Source organism: Mus musculus, chromosome 7 (genome assembly GCF_000001635.26).
Source record: "Mus musculus strain C57BL/6J chromosome 7, GRCm38.p6 C57BL/6J".
Classification (NCBI taxonomy): Eukaryota; Metazoa; Chordata; class Mammalia; order Rodentia; family Muridae; genus Mus; species Mus musculus.
In genome coordinates, this window is record NC_000073.6 from 120,126,762 (window position 1) to 120,149,289 (window position 22,528).

At 44.1% G+C, this 22,528-nt stretch overlaps 1 protein-coding gene across 3 annotated transcripts; it reads right to left on the reverse strand.

Moving 5' to 3' along the window:
* Zp2 (zona pellucida glycoprotein 2) lies at nucleotides 1-18,530 on the reverse strand. 3 transcript variants are annotated; one of them, NM_001374631.1, is made up of 18 exons: nucleotides 18,450-18,528; nucleotides 18,271-18,359; nucleotides 17,281-17,364; nucleotides 16,829-16,923; nucleotides 15,071-15,220; nucleotides 14,466-14,510; nucleotides 12,927-13,088; nucleotides 11,528-11,624; nucleotides 11,246-11,430; nucleotides 10,374-10,500; nucleotides 9,122-9,303; nucleotides 8,942-9,033; nucleotides 8,720-8,844; nucleotides 8,391-8,580; nucleotides 7,147-7,282; nucleotides 6,969-7,065; nucleotides 6,577-6,654; nucleotides 1-230 (listed from the first exon to the last, which is right to left on the reverse strand). In NM_001374631.1, exons 1-18 carry the CDS (start codon nucleotides 18,497-18,499, stop codon nucleotides 184-186), a joined length of 2,031 nt encoding a protein of 676 aa, NP_001361560.1. In that variant the 5' UTR covers nucleotides 18,500-18,528; the 3' UTR covers nucleotides 1-183. The 3 variants fall into 3 exon arrangements, with proteins under 3 accessions (NP_001361560.1, XP_006507653.1, NP_035905.1); NM_011775.7 differs by lacking the exon at nucleotides 1-230 and adding an exon at nucleotides 5,596-5,785 and having other exon boundaries at nucleotides 18,450-18,530; XM_006507590.3 differs by lacking the exons at nucleotides 1-230; nucleotides 16,829-16,923; nucleotides 17,281-17,364; nucleotides 18,271-18,359; nucleotides 18,450-18,528 and adding exons at nucleotides 5,587-5,785; nucleotides 16,143-16,171.
* Between the last annotated feature and the right edge of the window lie 3,998 nt (nucleotides 18,531-22,528).

A 22,528-nucleotide genomic window follows, 5' to 3' on the forward strand; every position in this document is an offset into this window, starting at 1 on the left:
TTTGTTTAATCCAGAGGATAATTTTATTAGAGTTTAAAGACAAACAGCAAGGTGGGCGAGCTATAAATCTCAGCAGCTTCCTGGGGGAGGAGAACAGAGAGAAGAGGACAGGAAAACCTCAGTTAAACCAGAATAGAGGTGGACCACATGGTGGATCATCAGCTACTTGGTAGGGAGGGGGCTTTAGAAAAAGGTACCACAGCACCAGGGAAAGCACACTTCGTTAGCATCTGAAAGAAAAAGACAAGAAAAGTGAAAGGAGTAATTTCATCTTTGCAGGTCCTGGAGCTCTTCAAGCAATAAGTATCATGTTTCTTTTTAAAATCAAGACCCCTTAATCTGCCACTAAACGGGAAATCCAGAGATGAGTGCTTCTTGGGTTGATTCGGGCCACACAAGGAACTCATTAAGGATCTCAGTCCCTTAGGTTTCTGCCCCTTCATTCCCAGTGTCCCTAGGTTTGTTTCCTCTTGGACACAAGAGGGCTGCTACAGTTCCAGGAATCACAATGTCCCATAATCACATTCAAAAGCAGACAGAAAGAGCAGGGGGCACAGTGTGTGTGTGTGTGTGTGTGTGTGTGTGTGTTATGCTGTATAAGATAGGAAGGAAAGACAGAGACACCCCCCTACTACTTTCCTCTTAAATCTCATTATATGCAACTATAGACTTCATTCACCTCTAAACTGCAGGCAGGGGGAGGCTTTATCTTAGGCTAGTCAGGAAACACACCCCGAGGGATGCTATTCTGTGCCAAGAGAAAGGCAAGGTTCTCTTAGCAGGGAAGTCTGGCGGGGTGGGGGTTGGGGGGAAGCAGATCTGTTTTGATTAAACCCTATACTTTCTGCCCCAGAGCTCCTTTCTTGGGTGTTCTTCTGTTTATTCACAAAGGGAGGATCTTTTAGTGCTACAATTGAAGACCCTCCAAGAGTCCTAAGGGTTAAATATCAGGTAGGTCCCTTCTTCAGGGCCTTAAAATGTCTAAGTCTGGTCTCTGGCTAAGATCAGGTTTTGGATTAAGAGGCTACTCAGGCTCTGGCTCTCTGTAGCAGACCCTGCCCCACCCCCATCACAGCTGCTGTTAAAGGAAACACAATCATCCTATGGGGACTAACTTTAACTCTGATCCTCACTTCCTGCAAAGCTTCTCAGGTAACCAGACCCCAGGAGAGGAAGAGCCCAGTGCGGGTGACCTTGCAGCTGAAAGGTCTTTCTCCCACACTCAGAGAAACCCGAGTACATGACGGTGCTATGAGCTACTCATTTAATACATGCGTGGGCCCTTCCCTACATTCTGAACCAGTAAGGAGAGACCCCTGATTTGTTCATGGGCCTGAACTTTTCCCATCATACTGCCTGAGTGGGACTGGGACTAATAACTCTCTTAGTAAATCTTTTTCTCAGAAAGACAAACTGACTTCATGTTCCTCTCTAGAACCAAGACCCAGCATCCTCTTCCTCCATCTTTAAAATGCTCCACTCCAGTCTCTGATCTCACTTCCCTTTTCCCGCAGTCAGACTTCCTCCCCTCTTATAGGGGTGTGTGTGGTTCTACTCATGTTCTACTTCAATAACCCAGGTACTCCTCAACCTTCTTAAGTTTATCACCGCCGCAGCAAAGTCCCTCTTGCCATTCACAGGTCCCAGGGATTAGCACACATATCACTGGGGCCACCATTTATCCTCCCATGTTGCTTACACATCCTCAGGCCCAGTCCTTCAGGATTATTTAGTGGGTGAGGGACAGGGCATCTGTACTTGTAACATATGCATCTAAGGGCCTATGGTGTTAGTCATCCTATAGGAATGTATTGTCTCTGAGGTTTTGTTTAGAGTTATTACTGTCAGTATCCTGGTGTTTAGATGCTCCAGGCTTGGCCAGGCAGCTTTGTACCAATACATTATTATCTCATTGAATGCTTCCCTGCTCCCCTGCCACAAGATTAGGACATTGACATGGATTGGCAGTGTGGAAACAGGCATAGAAATTGTTCTGTCTGCTCAAGGCCACACAATTACCAGGAGATATTGTGTGTACCCAAGTAAACTATAGTAGCCACAGAACAGGTCAGGGAAGGAAAGTTGGGGACCTCTTTCTACAGTACACAAGCCCATTCCCAGCCCCGGCACCCTTCACTGTCAGAACCACCAAGGAACATTTTATCCTATTTCTGACACCTGTTTTACAATTACAACCCATCACTACCCAGTTAGGCAGGTCGCAACCCCAGTATGGATGAAAGAGCAGCCTCTTGGGGTTTGAGCTCAATTCCTTGCCCACATACTTACTCTCTGAATAGGCTGCCTCCCCCACATACCGTAGGATGTGTACTTTCAAAAGTTGAGAACCCGACGTGAATCTATTGCTCCTTGTACTTGTTCCAGGCTACCATGGCAACAAGTGTTCATCTGAGCTGCTGCTCCAGGCAAGTTCTGCTTTAGTACTGTGGCAAACACTTCAGAAGGGAGTTTGCTGTAGAGATATCCAGAAGCCCAGAAGATCTGATGCCAACACACATGGGCCAACTTGAAGGCCAGGGTCTACCAAGAGCTTAAGGGACTGTGCCATCCTGGGTGATTATAAGGTCTGAGTAACTCATGTTAGCATTTCCAGTGATTTTTTTTTTCTAATTTGTGGGTCATGAGTCATTAGAGGGTGGATTGGTTTCCCTTAGCAGCTTCAGGAACATAAACTTAGTAGTTAGTACTCTGGAGGCAAACTCAGAAGTGCAAACAGGGGCAGTAGAGCTGATTCTGAAGGCTCCACCACGGTTCCTCACCTGTTCCTCTGTTAGAGGCTACCTGGGCTCCTTGGCTCGTAACCCTGCAGCACTTAGATGGTGGCTATCAGTGTCATATCTTCTTCAGAGCCCAGGTCTCCTGTTTCTTCTTTACTAGGACTTAGTGATTGCTAACCTGCCTCATCCAGCCATATGAAAACCATCTATCGCATCTATGAATTCCACGTCTCCGTGGAACTTACCAAAACCAGTACATACTGATTCGCTTTTAGATCAAAATGTGGACATGAGGTGCCAGAGCCAGCTTATTTTTGCATTTGCTGTGCCAGCTGCTATTGAAATTAGTGTTCATTTTGCTATTAAAATCAGTGTTCATTTTAATGTCATTTAAAGGGCACAGCACATGAAAGTTTTATTTCTGATTCAAATATGCAGCAGACTAGAGATACCACACAGAAAAGTTTGCATCTAAGATCAATTCTTGCTTTATCTTTAATTTCTTGTACCCTTATAAAGTCGGGTCCTAAGAATGGCTTTGATGACTTGAACTTCTAACTCCTGGCACTCTGGACACACCAGTCCTTCCACACAGTGTGAGTGCAGGTTTTCTCATGCCAGGATGTTTTACTCTGCACAACTCTAACAAAATGATTTGAGAAGAAAGGCTGTGTTGGTCTGAGGTATTCCCAGCTCCTGTGAGCACTTGGCCCATCTGGTAGCACTGTTTCTGTACACTGTGAAAAGCTTATAATGTGAGGCCTTGTTGAGCAGAACAGTCCTGCAAGGAGCACACCTCTGAAGGCTACCCTTGGTCCTGGGTCCTCAGTGATGCTAGGTCTTCCTCTGACACATGCCTCTTCTGTCAGGCCATCCTGCCCAAACACCAACTTTAACTATGGAAACTCAAGCCAAAATAAATCTGTCCTCTTACACTTCCCCCATTGTCACAGCTATGCAAAGTCTAACAGAGTATGTTGGAAGAGAATTCAACCCAAAGCTTGAGACCTACAATGTACTACAAAATAGATATGCTTTGACCTCCAAGTTAGGTTTTGAAAATCTCAACAGCATAACTGATGGTCAAGGAGTTTAAATTATGTTTTATTTCCTGGCTTGAACAAATATGTAGTGGGCTTTTGTGTTGGTTAGTTTGTCAACTTGACACATGTAGAGTCATCTGGCAAGAGAGAACCTTGGGAGTATCTCTATCAGATTGGCCTGTAGGCTAGTCTGTGGGAACATTTTCTTGATTGATGCCTGATGGGGGAGGACCCAGCCCACTACAGGCAGTGTCACCTCTGGGCAGGTGGTGCTGAGTACTTAGAAAGCAGACTAAGCAAGCCACGAGGAACAAGTAGTGCTCCTCACTGGCCCCTGCTTCTGCCCTTACTCAGGCTTCCCTCAGTGATGGAATGTGATAGGAAATATAATCCAAATACCTCCCCACCCTCAGCAGAAATTTGAACCTCTTCCCAATTACAGAGATTAAAAATGTTTTTTGGAGGGGGGAGATCATATTTTCTAGTCAAAGGTCTAGTCAAAGGACACAGATGAATTTATTAGATATGTGAAAGGTGACTGAGCGCTAGCATTAGGTCGAGACTGGTCATGTGCATAACTTTTCCCAAGCATCCTGGGGCAAACTAGGGTGCCTCCAGAAGAGAGCCTCATGAGGAGCCGAGCACAGTGGAGATGGTCACTAGACTCAGGCTCAGTGTAGAGCCTAGATACCAGCAGTGTTGTAATCACACTGAAGATGGACCCCCCCCCACCTCACAGAATTCCTTTCCTTCTCCCCCACAGCCCCCAGAGACAGATCTTCAAACGGGAGTTATAGGAATACAACCCAATCATTTTAAAGTTCCAGAAGTCTTATTTCAGGGAGTTGCTTGAGTTAGGAAATAATTTACTGTGAACAATCTTTCCTTAAAGGAATACTTTTGGTCAAATGATTAAGAATTGTATATTTTGATTGTTTCCACCAAAAATACACATGTCAAGCTTTGGCATCGAGAGGTGCTGTGGACATTTAAGAAGTTATTAGGCCATGGAGGATGACCTCCTCAAGAGCTGGGTCTTCTTCCTGGCTCCAGATGTGATCACTTGCTGGCACATATTCCCACCATCCCCTACATGATGGGACCATCCAGGCTTGGACTTGAGCATCAACAGGAAGGTGGAAAACAATCCCAAATCATCCCCAAAGCCTCTAAGTACCCCACATGTGGTATTTCACTTTTGTGATAGTTAGACACAAGTGGTTTTCTACTCCTATCCCAATCCTGTGTCCAAGTAAGGGACTCAAACACAGAGGACTCTTAAGTGTACTGTCAGGTGGGCTGCAGCTAAACCCTATTGAACATACATGACATGTGTCGGGTATAAGACTAAGGGATTCACAGAATCTCAGATAGGAGATTTACCTTCTCTTGTTCAAGTTGATAAAATGCCTGCCCAAGGATTGTGAACAGGTCCCAGATCTAAAAAATGATTGAAGGTAGCCATTCTTAAATATTTTTCTACTCTTAAAACAGAAGGCAACAGACTGGAAAGATGGAGAGATGGCTCAGCCAGAAAGTGCTTGTCTGGCAAGCATGAGAATCTGAGTTTGAGCTCCATGTGTTCTTTGTTTTGTTTTTAAAGGCCACTCTCAGTGGAACACACCATATTACTGATGCTAGAGAGTCAGGAACAAGCAGATATCTGTGGCTCTTTGGTAAGCTAGTCTAGCCTACTTGACAAGTTTCAGGCCCATGAAACCACTTCTTTCCACAAAAGAAAAAACAATGGCGCCTGAATACTGGCCTTACCCGAGTGCACATACAATTACACACATGAACATGTAAGACAAGAGTTTAACTGCAGTCTCTTTATTTGCAAGTCCAATCAGTGATTGAACCTTATAGTTCTTTTCTTATACAGGTAACAGATGAAGCCTAGAATGACAGCTGAGCCCACTAGTGCAGCCACAGCACCCAATGTTTTAGAAGCAATATCCTTGGCAATAATATCCTTGGTAATCTCAGAGCTGCTGGGGTCAACACCTACAAAGAAAGCAGGTATTCAAGTCATAAGGTCAGGCTGAGCCCTTCTGTAAAACAAGTGAGCTCCATCACTTGTTTTTGGAAGTTTGCAGTAGAATACAGCCTTACCTTCTTCACTCTATTGATACCTCCATCCTCCCCTGCTTCACACCCCCTCTTCTATTATAACCATTTGCTCTTCCCATCTCAAGCCAGATTGGCCAATACCTAGAGAGAGCCTAAAAGTCTAAGCTTTGACTAATACAATGTCCCAAAGTTAGTTATTCCTGGGTGTGAGATGTCACAAGGCAGTTGGCTAGAGATTTAAGATAGCTTAATTTTGCATTCTAGGCCTGGAGTTGAGCGTAATCTCCTGTGGATTTCAGTTTGGCAGAAGTTAGAGGAATATTCATGCTTGTCAACCTACCAGCCTGCGACCTGTAAACAATATACACCGAATTTCTTGGTATGGTAGGCAACAATTCTCTGAAAAGATCTAGTGTGATATTAAGAATCCATTATGACATCTAGTATCAAAGTAGAGTTGGGAGAAGGAACACCATGGGTCATTAGCAAGACCATGGCTAAGAGCCCCATGCATCCTTCATGATTACAGCAAGACTATAGAGTAAGTCTATCAGTAGGTAATGGACACAGTCCTGTTGGTGTCAAGATTTTCTGGAGAGCACACAAAAGGTTCAAGGGAAGGGAACTTACTTTACTTTTTGTCTAGTTTTATCATTAAACATGTATTTCTGGCAGAAAAACATAAAACCTTGCATTCAGAAGTATCCCAGACTCTAAATCTTTACCTTTGGATGAAGAGACATCTGACAGCAAGAGAATAGGTCCTGGAAGGCTAACCGTCATTGTGTCTTCTTTGTTGGCCTCTGTGGTGGGAGACAAGATCATCAAGGTTATGTCTGACACATGCATTCATGGAGTCCCTAGCAGATGCTCCATGGAGTATCCTGTAACATGGATCCCATCTGTCTATCATGGAGAGATTCTCAAAGGATGGGTTCATCAGGCTACACAAGAACCTGTACATCTCAGGATGCCACACTAGTGAAAGATGACTGGGTGGAGAGGTTCTCCACCTAATCCCAAGAAACAAGTTATTACCATCCTAAAATTTACTCAATTCTAGAAAAAAAAAAATCAAGGCTTGCTTTGAGCAACAGACCAAGGATTGAATTTTTACCTCGTTTGCTCCTCAGTGATGCAGGGCAAGTCACAGAGCACAGAGGGGAGTCAAGAGAGACTTGGTTACAGATCAAGGCACTGCAGTGGAAGTAGATCTGGAAGAGGAAGAAGAGAGCATCAGGAGGAACCCATGCACTCACTGTCAACCTGCCCCATGTGACTGCTTGATCACATACCAGGCTGGAGAGCCCCCGTGCCTCTGATACAAAGGCAAAAGTCTTCACATCAAACCTCTGGTAGTGACCGGAATGGGCTGCAGAGGAGCCAGCTGGGTGGAAAGTAGTGCGGTAGTTGTCCAGTTCATATTCACAGCTAGGAAACAGGCACCAGGATGGGGGCATCAGTAACAGGATCCCACACATCCCATACATGGTAAGCCACATGTAAATATAGATGTAGCATAGAGGTATCACATCTACCAGTGACTGTTTTACTTACATTCTTCTGACTGGACCTAGCCATCAATAATCACAAAGTTCTAAGTTATGTAGAACACTTGTATTCTTCTATATAATGCGAATGCACGTGTCTAACAAGTGAACAGATTCATCAACAGATTCAAGTTGTAACCACACTCCTATTGTGTGTATGTTATGTGTGTGTTCATGTTACTTAAGATACCAACTTACTTATTACCCTATCAGTAGTTTCTATTATGTCCTAGGTAGTAACTGTTTGCAACAGAAGTAGAGTCTTTGTCATTCTGTTTTACACACTAGCAGGTAATGATAGCATTGTGGACGAAAAGAAGTAAAGGCGTGAAGACTTACATAGAAGGATAAGGGATTGGGGCTGGCCTCATGGAGAAGGGATGCTTGGGCAAATCTTCAAAGGTGAAGGGATGGGTTATGTGATTGAATGGGTCTGGATGTGCTCAAGGCAGGAGTTGAATGCAGGCTGGAGCCTTGTGATATTCCCACAAAGTTAAGAAAGCTAACATATAGCTCTTTGCAGGTAAGAAACCTTGGAGGATACATTTTAGGCAGAGCGGAAAGGGCAAACACTATAGCCAAGAGTCAAGTAGGACTTTTCATCTGGATTCTACCACTTACTGTTAAAGTAACTCCTGTAAGGCTTGGATTCCCTCAGAGTGGCAGTTAATGTTCCTCAGGTAATGGGATGGATACATGACAGCCTGGCATATGGTAGGCATTCAGTAAACAGACACTAGAATTCTCCCTCTCATGATAAAGATGCAATAGAGCCAGGCCGTTTGGAGAGAAGCCCATTCCGTAAGAGTTCGGGGTGATAGACAAGCAGTGTGAGCTACCTAATTAGACCAAGCGCTGATGACTACAAACAAGGATTAATTCAGGGAATTCACGATCAAAGTCTCCTTAAGTCTCGGGATGACGATTTTCAATCACTAGTAAGTTCTGATGTTGTGTCTGAGCAACCCTGTGGTGCAGGGAGTACATACCCATCCATGACAATCTGCCACTGAGGCGCAGAGGCCGGGTCCTCAGAAGAAGTTGCCCAGCAGTCATCTAAGACCAGCTTGATGTTGGGATCGTTCCTGCTCAAGACCTTCACTTCCATGTAGATTGGCTGGCGGAGGTACCTCACTAGAGGGTACTCATCCTTCCTGTAAGGCCGTTGGTAGGATTGGTCTGCAATTAACAGGAACTTTTCAGGACTGAGGTGCAGGCTGGCTGCAACATCCATTAGGCTGACAGCACTAGATAGTGCATTTTAGGAGAAAGTCCCCCAAAAGGGTTTCATCCATTGGCTCAAGTTGCGACACCTCACCTGGGTATGTTTGTAGGACCAACACCAGTGGGCCTGGCTTTACAAAGGCCTCTGGAGAAGGATGTCCTTTGACATGGGCATTTAGTAGCATACTGTCTCTGATGTAATAGCATCTTACTGTCATCCTAGAAAAATGTGGGTAGATATGAATCATGTTAACAAAAATCCCTGTAGTTAAAGCTGAAGTTTTTATTTTAAAGACAAATAGTATTTGCATCACACCTGAACTCGCTGTTTCTGAATACAATGTTGGAGGGTGGGTTTTCCCAGAGAGCATGTATTTCATTCTCATAGATGACTTTATCACCTTCAAACTTCAATGTTGGAATATTAAAGAAAGTTGGTCAACAAAACACTTACTTTTAAAGAAGTCTTACCTTCTTACCATAAGTTGCTACTCACTTTCTGCCTTGTTCCACATCCATTCAGAGGTATGTGAAACCTTGCAAGCCCCACAGACTGCACCTTGAAAATAGGCTGGCAAGAGGAATTTCCCACCAGGAGGGTGTCCAGGTTCAGTGCGGGTTTTGTTTGGTGGCTGTAGACCTCAAAGTCCATAAACCCATCCTGTGCACACAGTTCATCTGTAAGTGGACAGCAGCAGAGGTTTAGAGAAAATTAAGCTCACCCCGTGACATTACCTGACAGCCTTAAAGTGTGAATCCAGCAACTAAGTTCGAGTTCTCTTATGTCTTTGTTTGGGCAAACACTTGATGGACCAGCTTGAGTTACAAGAGGTATGTAAGTTACCCCAATCAGTGTCACCGTCATGCAGATCAGAAGACATGGAAAGAAGGGTCACAGAGGTGGTGAAGCCAGTGAAAACAACCCTGATAAAGAATTAAACCTGGGTTGGGTATAAAGTACTAGGTTTAATTGTGTCCCCTTTCCAAGTCTTGAATTTCAGATTTTTCTTTTTTTTTTTTAAGACAGGGTTTCTCTGTATAGCTCTGGCTGTCCTGGAACTCACTTTGTAGACCAGGCTGGCGTCGAACTCAGAAATCCACCTGCCTCTGCCTCCCAAGTGCTGGGATTAAAGGCGTGTGCCACTACTGCCCAGCTTCAGTTTTTTAAACTAAGGAAGCCCAACTGATAAGCTATTAAGCCATTTTAAAAATCCAACAGAACCCTGAAACCTAGAACTGAGGGTTCCGAGCACTTTGGTAAGGCATACTCAGACCAGACTTACTAATCCCAGGCAATTTGAGGAGAAACTGAGAAGGCAGCTTTCAATGATTGGCCTGACCTGCTAGAGATGAGGGAATAAAGAGAAGCGAGGTGCAGCTAGAGAAAGTGTCCATTCAGGAATCCTTTTCAGAGTCTAAAGGAGTCTCAGGAACTCTGGAGAGTTTTAACTAGAAACTTGAAGCCTTTGTCCCTGGATTGGGGATTCTGATACCTAAACCCAGTATAACAAGATTTCCTTAAATTCAGCAGTCACACAGTGATCTCCCCTCGTGCATGTTTGAGAATGAATGATACCACCACTTGAGCCCCATCCTAGAACTTAAACTGCTATTTCTGAGAGGATTCATCTTGAGTCATGAGCATGAAGCAGATTCTTGATGTCCGTTATATTTTCCCACATGCATTAAAAGGAGCAAAACAAAAACAAACAAAAAGCCAGATAATTTTGATTACAAAACATGCTTACCTATAGAGACTGGTGACTCACAGTGGCACTCAGGATCTATCACTGTGGATAGCATGTTCCCTTGGAAGTAGAAGGTCAGCTTGAGTGAAGAGAGGTAGAACTGGTAGAATGGACATTTTTCAGAGGGCTGGAACGAGAGAACGTCAAGTAGCTACCTCAGGAAGCAGGAGTCCCTGGACACTTGCAGAGCATACTTCAAACTCACCTAGTTTCCTTCTGAGCCAAAAGAGATGCCACTTCCTCAGATCAGAATCTTCTCTAGGCAGAGGCTTATTGCTTTAAACTGGTGTCTTAAAGTACCCAGTTGCTTCATGTTCTTTGTACTATCAGTCACTAAAGCTTTAATTAACAAATCAAAGAATAGTGGAACCCCTTGCTAAATCCAAGAAGGGATTCAAAAGAACTTCACAGACTTTACAAAATACTATTGCTATGCACACCCTCACATTCTGTCCCTGCATCCATCAAGACTAGCCTCAGGACAATTGGGTACCCTTTTGTTTGGACTAAGTTAATCTGATGTATGTATGTGTATACACACACACACACATATATATTATATATATATATATATATATATATATATATATATATACATATATATATGGATATGGAAGGTTCATCATTGTCTCATGGGTAGCTTGTACTTGTCAAATGAACTGAGAAAAATCTAGGACAGTATCCACATGCAGAAGTTAAAGCTATGGTATTGGAGAGACCTGTCCTTGAAAAGTCATGTAAAGTGATCAAGGTTATTTAAGTCCATCACTCTAGCAAGTAGGCTTTATGGGCAAGTCATGAGTTGTATCATATCACCCACAAGATTACTTCAGAAGGCTCTTATGGCATTCAGGACATGATAACAAACATACTTTAGTTTTCAGGAGAGATTTTCTGAAATTCAATCTCAAGCCATTTGTTGCTTCTTTGTCAATTCCATTGGCATGCCATTGGTCCTCAGGGATGCTCCATTGTCCAAAGTCCACAGACTCTAGCTTCCCAGGAAATTCTGGTATAGTGAGAGTCATGTGTGTAGCATTACAAGCCACAGAAAGATCTGTAGAAAACGGTAGACAGAATACCCATCATCAGCCTTGGTTATACCCCAAGAACAATGTCTCCCACTGCTGAAGCTCTGCTCTCTCAGGCCTCACCTGGTGCGCAGATAGCGTGTGATGAGAAGACGATCTTCTGCCCAGTGGTTGAGAACAAGAGCTCCAGCTGCACAGTATAGAGATAGCTGCTCTCTTGCTGGGGGTCAGAGTTTGAAGGTATTAGATTGAATCTCTAGTAAAAATCATATGCTCAAGCACTGGGTGTCACTTTAGCACAAATGAAGTATAGGTATTTTGTCCAATCACATTCAAAGGGCTCTGATATTGACCTTGTCTTCTATAATGCCTAGAAAACTAGTGATGTCTATGGGTATGACTCATAGCGACCATTTCTAGGGAGACCACATCTAAAGAGACCACAGTAAGAACTGGCCATATTCCATGACTATCTTGTAATGTTGGTCAGAATACTTACAGAGCTCAGGAATCCTATTATGCTCAAGATGAAACAAACAGTCTTTTATTAAAGTAATCAATGTATGAGCACTTTCCAGCACCTGTCCCAAGTATAGTCATGGATGGCTTAACAGTGATGTATATCCTAAGAGATACACCATTAAACAATTGACTTTGGGGGGGGGTGTTAGACAGGTTTTTTTCTGTATAGTTCTGGCTGTCCTGGAACTCACTCTGTAGATTAGGCTGGCCTCGAACTCAGAAATCCACCTGCCACTGCCTCCCAAGTGCTGGGATTAAAGGCGTGCATCACCACTGCCCAGCAACAATTGACTTTTACTGTAGACCATAGGACCATAAAACCTAGCTTTGCTATTAACTACCTAACATGTGATTGTGTGTATCTGAAGCTTCTGTGCTGCAGGCAGTGCAGGTTCACATAGCACCAGTGCCACCATGGGAAAGGCATTGCACTATAACGTTACTACAGCTATTATAACCAGGCAATGAAATGTTTAGTTCTACTTCAGTCTTCAAGACTGCTGTCATATGGTCTACCACTGGCCTAAACCTTATGTAGAATGTGATAACATCAATGTAATGTCTCACGAATGGTCTGGAAGACAAAGTAAAAAATGTCACCCAAACAGAACACATTAATTCTTAAGACTCACAAGAATACTCTTGCTCTATATTATAATTTGAATGTAAGTCTGTAAAAAGAAGGAAGCTAATATAGCAAGGCCCATGTCTCTTCTCCATCATCACATTCCTATCATTCAATGATGTGCTTGGTATTAGAACTTATAGGTTGTTTGTGACAGATTCTCACTATGTAGTCTAGGCTGTTCTCAAACTCACAAGCCTCCTGCCTTAGCTTCCCAAGTGCTAGAACTACAGAAGCATATGCCAATCTACCCAGATAAATATACTTTAAGTTGGTGGTATGGCTCATTTACTTGAGAACATGGTTGAGCTCATGCTTAGTCTTAAGAATATCGGCCATTTCCTTGATGGTGGTATAAAGGGGTTTCAAACCTACCACATAGTGAACTATTCCAGTAGCATTGGCTGGCACGTGGAGAGTTACTTTCTGGCTGTCAATCAGAAGATTAAATCCTTGTACTATGGCATCCTTCAAGGGCAGAATGTGGGCTCTTGTACCATTGCCAATCTTAACAATCCATCCCATCTCAGATACATTCTTCAAAATTCAAAAGACAGAGATAAATGCAAGTGGTCCTCTGACCTACACTTGGCATGCCTACAACACTCATTCACCCATGCATGTATACATGCACAAACCAAACAAAAAGTGAGCATTGTTTAAAATACTGGAGCTTCTTTAACAATGGGAAGCCAGTGTTTTATAAAATTAAAGTGATCATAACCTTTAACATGAATTTAAGTATTAATATGGTTCATAAGTGAAGAGTTTTATTTTTAGGATTGGAGAGGTGGCTCAGTGAATACTTTCTCTTCCATAGGAACAAATTCAGTTCTCAGAATCCACCTTACACTAGCCATGAACTACATTTAACTCCAGTTACAGGTATCTGATACCTTCTGTCTTCTGTAGATACCATCTCACAAATGGCATACACTCAACACACATGAGAGAGAGAGAGAGAAAGAAAGTAAGAGGGACAGAGGGACGAGAAGAGGGACAGAGGGACGAGAAGAGGGACAGAGGGACGAGAAGAGGGACAGAGGGACGAGAAGAGGGACAGAGACACAGAGGGACGAGAAGAGGGACAGAGACACAGAGGGACAAGAAGAGGGACAGAGACACAGAGGGACGAGAAGAGGGACAGAGACACGAAAAGAGGGACAGAGAGACAGAGACACGAAAAGAGGGACAGAGAGACAGAGACACGAAAAGAGGGACAGAGAGACAGAGACACGAAAAGAGGGACAGAGAGACAGAGACACGAAAAGAGGGACAGAGAGACAGAGACACGAAAAGAGGGACAGAGAGACAGAGACACGAGAAGAGGGACGAGAAGAGGGACAGAGACACGAGAAGAGGGACAGAGACACGAGAAGAGGGACGAGAAGAGGGACAGAGGGACAGAGACACAGAGACACGAAAAGAGGGACAGAGACACAGAGACACGAAAAGAGGGACAGAGACACAGAGACACGAAAAGAGGGACAGAGACACAGAGACACGAAAAGAGGGACAGAGACACAGAGACACGAAAAGAGGGACAGAGACACAGAGACACGAAAAGAGGGACAGAGACACAGAGACACGAAAAGAGGGACAGAGACACAGAGACACGAAAAGAGGGACAGAGACACAGAGACACAGAGAAGAGGGACAGAGACAGAGACAGAGAAGAGGGACAGAGACAGAGAGAGAGAAGAGGGACAGAGACAGAGAGAGAGAAGAGGGACAGAGAGAGAGAGAGAGAGAGAGAGAGAGAGAGAGAGAGAGAGAGAGGTGGGGGGAGGGCCAGAGGGCCAGAGAGAGACAGGTGGGGGGAGGGACAGAGAGAGAGACAGGTGGGGGGAGGGACACAGAGAGAGAGGTGGGGGGAGGGACAGAGGAAGAAGACAGAACAAATTGTATTCTTACCTGGTTTTCATCAGCAAGCCTAGAGAAAAGTTGTGGGAAAGAAAACTGGAAAAAAAAGTAAAAAGATTTAGGAGAAAGTCTCTGAAGTTCTGTCACTTGCTATTTTGCAGGATTCACCCAGATTAGTTGGCATAAGTTAGTGCTGTAGTTTCAAGAAGCCTGGCTGCTGACACACAGTAGAAGAGCACAGGGACAGATGTATCTTCCAATCCTGCCCTTGAGTTTTACACCTTTGGGTTTCCAGTTATCAAAAGACACTGGAAAAGCTAGACAAGTTTGGGGACAGGATATGGGATGTGTTATCAGTCAGTCCTTTGATTATCAATGTGACTGCAGATATTTGAGCCTTTTCTATTGCTAGACACAGTGTACTCAACATGGTGTGTACTCAGTTCTTAGAGCCACCTTGTCAGCCACCCTGCTCTTCCATTTTAGCCTTAAAAACAAAGCTTCAGTATGGAAAATGCATCAAGGCCACACAGCAAAACAGTAAAAACAAAATTGAAATTCATTCATCTGCTAAGCCCAGCTATGTCTACAACACAGCATTATTCTATTAACCCTGCTATAGCCATAAGAGAGAAAAATCATTCCACATCACTTACAGATATTAGATCTCTCCTGCAGACAACAATTTCTGAAATCTCATGGGTCTCTGCTTGAATAGCTGGACAGAAGAAATGATACATGTCATCTTTATATCTCACATCAGTGGTGGTGTCCCCCACTCTGATGTTCACCTGGTATCCACCAACCTGTGTACAAACGATACAAAAGAGGCAGTCGATTCCTCAGTGGGAAAGGCAGTTCGCGAAGACCATCCCATCTGACCATTAGAGTGGCAACACATTGGAGTTCAGCAGTACCAGTTCCTGAAGGCATTTCATTCCCTTGCCAGGAGGCTATAGCTAACTCTTTTGAGATATCCTTGTAAGACTCACAGGCTAAGAGGAGAGTTCAAACATTAGGGGTAGAGTCTGGTTTTCTGTTACATTTCTATTATGGTCTATTATGCTGGGAATCATGGTCCTATTCCCAGACATCTACACAGGTTATTCAAATATACCCACTCAGCAACTAAATCGATGCCCTTGAGCTGAGAGGAGCCAACTTTGTTACCCCTGACCTCAGGGAACTTAGTCTAAGGCAAGATGATTGTTACCTAACAATTTTCTGTTAAGTATTAGATAGTAACTATCCTAGAATTTATGTCATCTTAACATTAAGACCCATTCTTAATCCATAGCTCATTACATAAAGGCTAGGAGACTAGATTTGGCATTCACAGGTTGCAGTTAGGAGATGCTGAACCCAAAGGACAGCAACTCAAGTTTCTTGAAGTTGGGAAGGCCTGTATTCATAGGAGAAGGACATCAGTTTGGGAGGGATATGTGCTGGGGAGTTCTGGGAGAAGTTGGAAGTGAGTGAGGGGGTGGGTATGATAAACACGTTGTATACACGTATGAAACTTTCAAAGACTAAAGAAACAGATACGTTTAAATTGGTACAGATTTTCACAAAAGGTATTTACTTTTCTGGGCCATCTCAGAGGATTTTAGTTGCCCAGATGACCGCTCAGAAAGCAGAGTCTATGAATATACACAAAGCTTACACTATAGGCTCCAGCATCAGGGTTAGTTGATGTAGCCTGTTAAACAGGGAATTTCCAGGACTTACCCCACACCCACATCAACTGAAAGTCTTGATAGAAGCTTGAAAACTTCTGCCATGTGGCAGGTTTTTATTTTATTACACCTGATTACCCTGATTGGGCAATCCTGTTGCTTGGTAATAGAGAAAACCTTATTGCTTAGCAACTCTTTGCTTTTTAACACCTGTTCTTAAGCTAGGTTCTCTATCCAGTAGCACCAAAAATAGCTTTCCATCTCACACAAGGGTTAGATTAAAATAGCTCCATGACCAAGCATTTGCTTTGTCTAAGTCGCATGTCCTGCCTTGATTTCTATAGTATTATTAATCTTTATACCCTGTGGGGATGACAGCATCTTTTCAGTTTTCCTATAAGCAAAGTAGCAAGGTTAAGTAGCTTACTTAAAGTCAAACCCAAGGCTAATAGCTCAAGCACTAGGCTTTTTTAACAGTGATATTTCAGACCTCCTGTTTCAGGGACATTATAGGCTATTTGACAATATCCTTGACTTATAGCCACATTGATGACAGGAGTAGAGTCCATCCTACCTCCAGAATGTTTCTAGGCATGATCAAAAGTTTCCTCTGGGTATGCCAGTAATACAACAAAATAAGCCAATCTGGTTGAGGACTGCTGTTCTGTTTCATGGTCTAAATCACCATAGCGATTATGTTTCTACTCTCTAAGTCACTCCCCCAAGACACTTGCTTACCACTTTTATAGTGCAGGTCTCGTAAGGGAACTTCAGGACGAACCTTTCCAAGTCCAGAGCATAAGTGCAGTTCAAAATTTCACTACCAAGGGTATCTACAGAAGACAGATAGCCAAGAAATGCATTCAAGGGGCAGAGCCAACTGAAAGTTCCCAGCTGGGATTTCTCATCCACATCCAAGGCACGTCTATCACTTTTGACCCAACCTAGTGACATGATCAAACTTCAGGTGTTGTGACTTACACCCAGAAGTTTCCCACTGGATCCCAAATAAGTCATATTACCCAGAAAAGCAGGTATTCCGCTCAGGTTGGCACTGAGCAAGTCAGGGACCCCATGGTACTACGGAAGGTGAATGCCAGTCACTCCAAGGGTTGGACTCTGTGTACCCATTAGAGGGGTCCTTACTTTCTACAAGTTGGAATTAAGATCACATAGTACGTACTACATACCCACCACAGAAGGATTCCATTTTTCCATGTCAAATCTGCTTGAAAATTCAATTCTCACTTCGTCTTTGTCACAAATGAGAGTGCCTGGACAACAGAGAAAGGTTTTGGAGGCCTTTTGAGTGACAGGAGACACTTGCTACAGGAAAGCGTGCAAACACCATCTTCTGTGGGCTGTTAAGGATGGGGAGGACACTCAGCCTCAGGGAGCTCACAGAGTAAGGCTTAAAATGCAATACAAGATACCAGAGCTTTAAGGGTGTTCCCATTCAACACCCAGAGATCCAAGGAGTACTCCAGCTTCCAGTTGACAAATCAGGCTCAGAAACCTTGACTACCTGGGGATGGAGCTGCCAGTTGTGGGGATGGCAGGTCTCAAGAGCAGAAGCTTGTTATTTCAAATTAGAGCTTTAAGAAGAAAATCCTGAATAAATCCCAGGGAAGTATCTTAATTCAAGACTAAATCCTGCCCATGACCTGCCTTTCTGCAGCCAATGGCTCAGGGGAGAGTCTCCCTGGCACTTTGTTTCACAAGGCAAGTTCTTGCCGGGTCTGACGCTGATGCCTTAAGCTTAAGGCATAGATGAAGACCATTGCTCCTACATGTGAGGGTCAGAGCGTGACTTATTTTAGGTTCTGGAAAACATGAGGCAGTGAGGGCTTGGGAAGTAGCACAGACGTTCTTTTGAATTCTGTTTAGCTAACACAGCAAGCCCACAGATGACTAGGAGAACTTCTTTAATGGCTAACTTAAGAAGGGAGTGAGTGAAGCTAGGCAATGGAGGCACACACCTGAAAAACCAGCTTTAAGGAGGCTGAGGCAGGAGGATTGAGACATTGGGTTGAGGCCCGACTGGAATGCACAGCAAGTCCCGGTTGGAAGGGATGATGGAGAGAGGCAGAGGGGAGACGGGAGGGAGAACAGAGTGGAGAGCTATTCCACCTGCAGACTTTTCTCTTTGGACAGAGGGTTCTCTTGCCCAAGAGACATACCTGGGAAGGCAGGATTCTCGGACTGAGGAAGGCTTACTGAGTTCACTGAAGTCACAAGGGTGAATAAGAGGGAAAGAAACCTGTAGATGCTGGATAGGAGAGAGAGAAAACGTTAAGAAAGAGTGAACTTGAGCCAAGAAGCCACTGCATTCCCTGCCCTCATTCCCAGAATGCCTCACCTCCTGCCGCACGGAGAGCTTACAGATGCTTTCCTCTGCCACCTCGCCATGTTGGAAGGTACCACCAAAGCGCCGAGGTGAGGCCGTGCAGCAGCTGTGCGCGCTGTTATAGCCGCAGGTAGGGTGTGACTCCACCCTTTCACAATTGGGGGCACCTGGCTCTCCCAGCCCAGCTGAGAGGGAGAGATTTGGGAAGAAAGTGCCATCTGCCCTCCCTTACACTTGCCTCCAGGTTCTGCCAGCAGCTTTTGAGGGGCAGAAGTAAAACCAGAATGCCCCAAAATTGGCTCCAGGTGAGTAAATTAGTGATTTGGGGAGAAAATTCAGATCTTTTAAGCAAGATATCTACAATTCCAGTGTAGTGAAGGATGCTGGGGTTCATTAAGGAAGGGCATCTGTTTGTACTTCTAATGCTTTCCTGTGGGTGCTACATGGGAGAGAGGGGTTAAAAAAAAAAAGAATAAATGTAAGCAAATAAGGTCATAAAATCCCTACCCTTGATCCCAAAATGCTTTGTTTCCCGGCAGTTATGGAAGTTAGCAGTCACTCCCATGATGGTCAAGAAGGACCTAAAAAGTGAATTAGACAATGACATGTGGATTTGTGTCCACACATAAAAGAGAAGTGTAGACACTAAAGAGTGCAGACGCATGGAGTGCTACTTCTGTAATTCCAGCACTTAGAACTGAGGCAGGAGGACTGGGAGCTGAAGGTCAGTTAGACTGAGAGATCCTACTTTGGAAAACAAGCCTCCCCCCAAAGAGAAAAGACACACTTACTTTTAAGCTTGCTATTGATAATGTTCGTATACTATGAAATGTCACAGGCTTTTCCCTATCAGCACCACAGGTGTTGCCCAAAGAAACTCCATTTTATGCTAGGCATCCACTTTGTACCAACTAGCTGTTTGTCTCTGCCTCCATCCCCTGGAACGTAAGTTCCCAGTAACCCTTAGTCGTGATCCCCACCCAAAAATGCACACCTGTGACCATCGCCTTGCTATGATGTGACTAACTGCTTTTATGGCTTCTGTAACTTGCTTACGTAGACACCCTAAGGATTACTTTGGGTCACTGTGACCACGTGGCAGAACAGACCAGTTTTTTCTTGCTTGTGTAGGTACTGGAAGTTTTCATCTTTCAAAAACCCTTCCCATACCCCTCCTTCACAGCATGCCTGAGATTTGGTTTTAAGGTTGTCATCCTGCTATCAGCTAATCAATAAATCCTTTGATTATAATTGGATTGAGCCTGTGGTCTTTCCCTAAGGGTCACAAGCTCTATAACATTGTGTTATTTAAACAAAACCATACCCAGTGATGAAGTTTAAACACTGTTTTGTAGCGTCCTTTTACCACTGACAACATTCCTGTATCAAGCATGGTCATTGTGAGGGTTGTGTAGCCACATGTCACACATACTCACAGATATGGTTGTATTACATGTACACATATGACTCATTTTAAGGATTCTATAGTCACTGTTTAGATAAACCAGTATTTATTTAACTGTTCCTTCCCTATAGATGCTAAGTGGTTTCCAGTGTTTCATCAAATAGGATGATATATTTTTTGACACAGACTCTTGCAATATAGCTCAGGCTACTTTAGATCAGAGATCTTCCTGCCCACTTCTTCCATATGGTATGTTTATAAGTGGGTGCTCCCATACTGGTTAACACGGTGGATATTTTTATACGTCTGTCTGGCTAACCCTTACTATAATTCCTAAAAGTATATTCCATGGGTCAAAGAGTATTATGATCTAAGAACAGAACAACAGGGATACTTAGGCATTTACAAGCCAGGAACCTGTGGCCAAACAGCCCTCCCAAGCTTTGATAATTTAATATCAGCGGAGAATTCAGATGTCCAGAAACTGGGTCTCTTTGCCATCTCTCATTGCTCTTTGAGATGCCTAAATATGTTCAGCTTGTGTTCTGCAACAGGTGAATATGGTCAGCAAACTCCGGGCAAGCTTAGGGTGGTATTTGAAGTGACTGGTGCATGTGTTTCCCTCCTGGTATATCTGGAAGGGTAATCTACACTTGTCTACCTGAAGTATCAGTTCAGGTTATAATCACATTGTCCCACTGCCGTTGGCTTCTCATTACTATCATTCCTGGGTCCCACGCAACAGCCAGTGAATCAGATACTGGTGGGTGGAGGCTGGGCGGTTATCTCAACAAGCACCACAGGTACTTGTTATAATTATAAAAATCAGGAAAACACCTGGAGGGAGGTGAGCCTGGGAAGGAATAGTCGCAGTGGTTCATCTCTGCCTGGGAATGAACTGAGTGGATTAGTGTCTGTGGGGGAGGGGATGCGGAGCAAAGCGCAGTCCACCAGGAATGGACCTCAGAGCTGGGGAATGGGTCCTAAGAGCAGAAGCTTGATTTCAAGAGCAACTCGTTCTGGGTGTGTTTGCTCTAAAGCGGCATCTTTCCCACAAATGTGAAGCTGACTAGGCCCCGTGAAGGCTACGACTGTGATGAGACAACTGTAGCTAAAGAAACCCGCACCTGGGACTCAGGTCAGTGGAGACACCAGTTAAAGAGGTCAAAGGTCAGTATGTTTATTTCACCATCCCAGGCCTTGCTACCTGTGTTTTGACTGTGCCTTTTCTCCAGAATGGGAAGGCTTTGCCTCAGAACAGTGGTTCTCAACCTTCCTGATGCTACGACCCTTTTATACAGTTCCTCAAGGTCTGGTGACCCCAACTATAAAATTATTCTTTTTTAAATTAGGTATTTATTTCATTTACATTTCCAATGCTATCCCAAAAGTCCCCCACACGCTCCCCCACCCACTCCCCCACCCTCCCACTCCCACTTCTTGGCCCCTGGCGTTCCCCTGTACTAAGGCATATAAAGTTTGTATAACCAATGGGCCTCTCTTTCCAGTGATGGCCGACTAGGCCATCTTCTGATACATATGCAGCTAGAGACATGAGCTCCGGGGTACTGGTTAGTTCATAATGTTGTTCCACCTACAGGGTTGCAGACCCCTTTAGCTCCTTGGTTACTTTCTCTAGCTCCTCCATTGGGTGATCCACCCAATAGCTGACTGTGAGCATCCACTTCTGTGTTTGCTAGGCCCCAGCATAGTCTCACAAGAGACAGCTATATCTGGGTCCTTTCAACAAAATCTTGCTAGTGTATGCAATGGTGTCAGCGTTTGAAAGCTGATTATGGGATGGATCCCCGGATATGGCAGTTTCTAGATGGTCCATCCTTTCGTCTCCGCTCCAAACTTTGTCTCTGTAACTCCTTCCCTGGGTGTTTTGTTCCCAATTCTAAGAAGGGGCAAAGTGTCCACACTTTGGTCTTCGTTCTTCTTGAGTTTCATGTGTTTTGTAAATTGTATTTTATATCTTGGGTATTCTAAGTTTCTGGGCTAATATCCACTTATCATTGAGTACATATTGTGTGAGTTCTTTTGTGATTGGGTTACCTCACTCAGGATGATGCCCTCCAGGTCCATCCATTTGCCTAGGAATATAAAATGATTCTTGTTGCTACTCCACAACTGTAATTTTGCTACTGTTATGAATTGTAATGTAAATAATTTGATATGCAGGATATCTGACGTACAACATCTGTGAAAGGGTCATTTGACCACCCCCCCCAAAGCAATCCCAAGCTACAGATTAAGAATTGATGCTTTAAAAGAGCTCACACCTGGGAGCAGAGAGTCTGTATAGAGAACCTGAGGAAGGGCCCTCCCTGAAGCGATGTGGAGATGGTGAGTGTACCAGAGAGCAAAGCCATCTGTCTCACCTGACCCAGACTGATGCTATGCCCACCTGGGGCAGCCACTGAAGAATGGCCTTGGTCTTTGGAAACAGTATCTAGGATTTTGCTCTGCAAAAGCCTTGCAACCCTGCACGGGGAGCACGGGGAACACGGGTGCTCAGTGCAGCCAACTTTGGGAGTGAGGAGTAAGCCCAGGCTCCTGTAGGTCAGAAAATCTAAAGTCTTTACAAAATTACAGATCCTCAATAGTTCACAAGGCAGCAAGCTCTCATTCAAGTGTGGAGTTCCCATGCTCTTTTCAATGAGGCTTTAACATGTTTTTTTTT

What these genes read in the sequence shown, in the direction of transcription:
- Zp2 (NM_011775.7), bottom strand. Translation starts at nt 18,499, where the DNA reads ATGGCGAGGTGGCAGAGGAAAGCATCTGTAAGCTCTCCGTGCGGCAGG. An exon ending in GGCTTGCTGATGAAAACCAG is followed by an intron (nt 13,089 to 14,465) that starts GTAAGAATACAA and finishes TGAATTTTGAAG; the next exon opens with AATGTATCTGAGATGGGATG. An exon ending in CACGGGGGCTCTCCAGCCTG is followed by an intron (nt 7,066 to 7,146) that starts GTATGTGATCAA and finishes TTCCTCTTCCAG; the next exon opens with ATCTACTTCCACTGCAGTGC.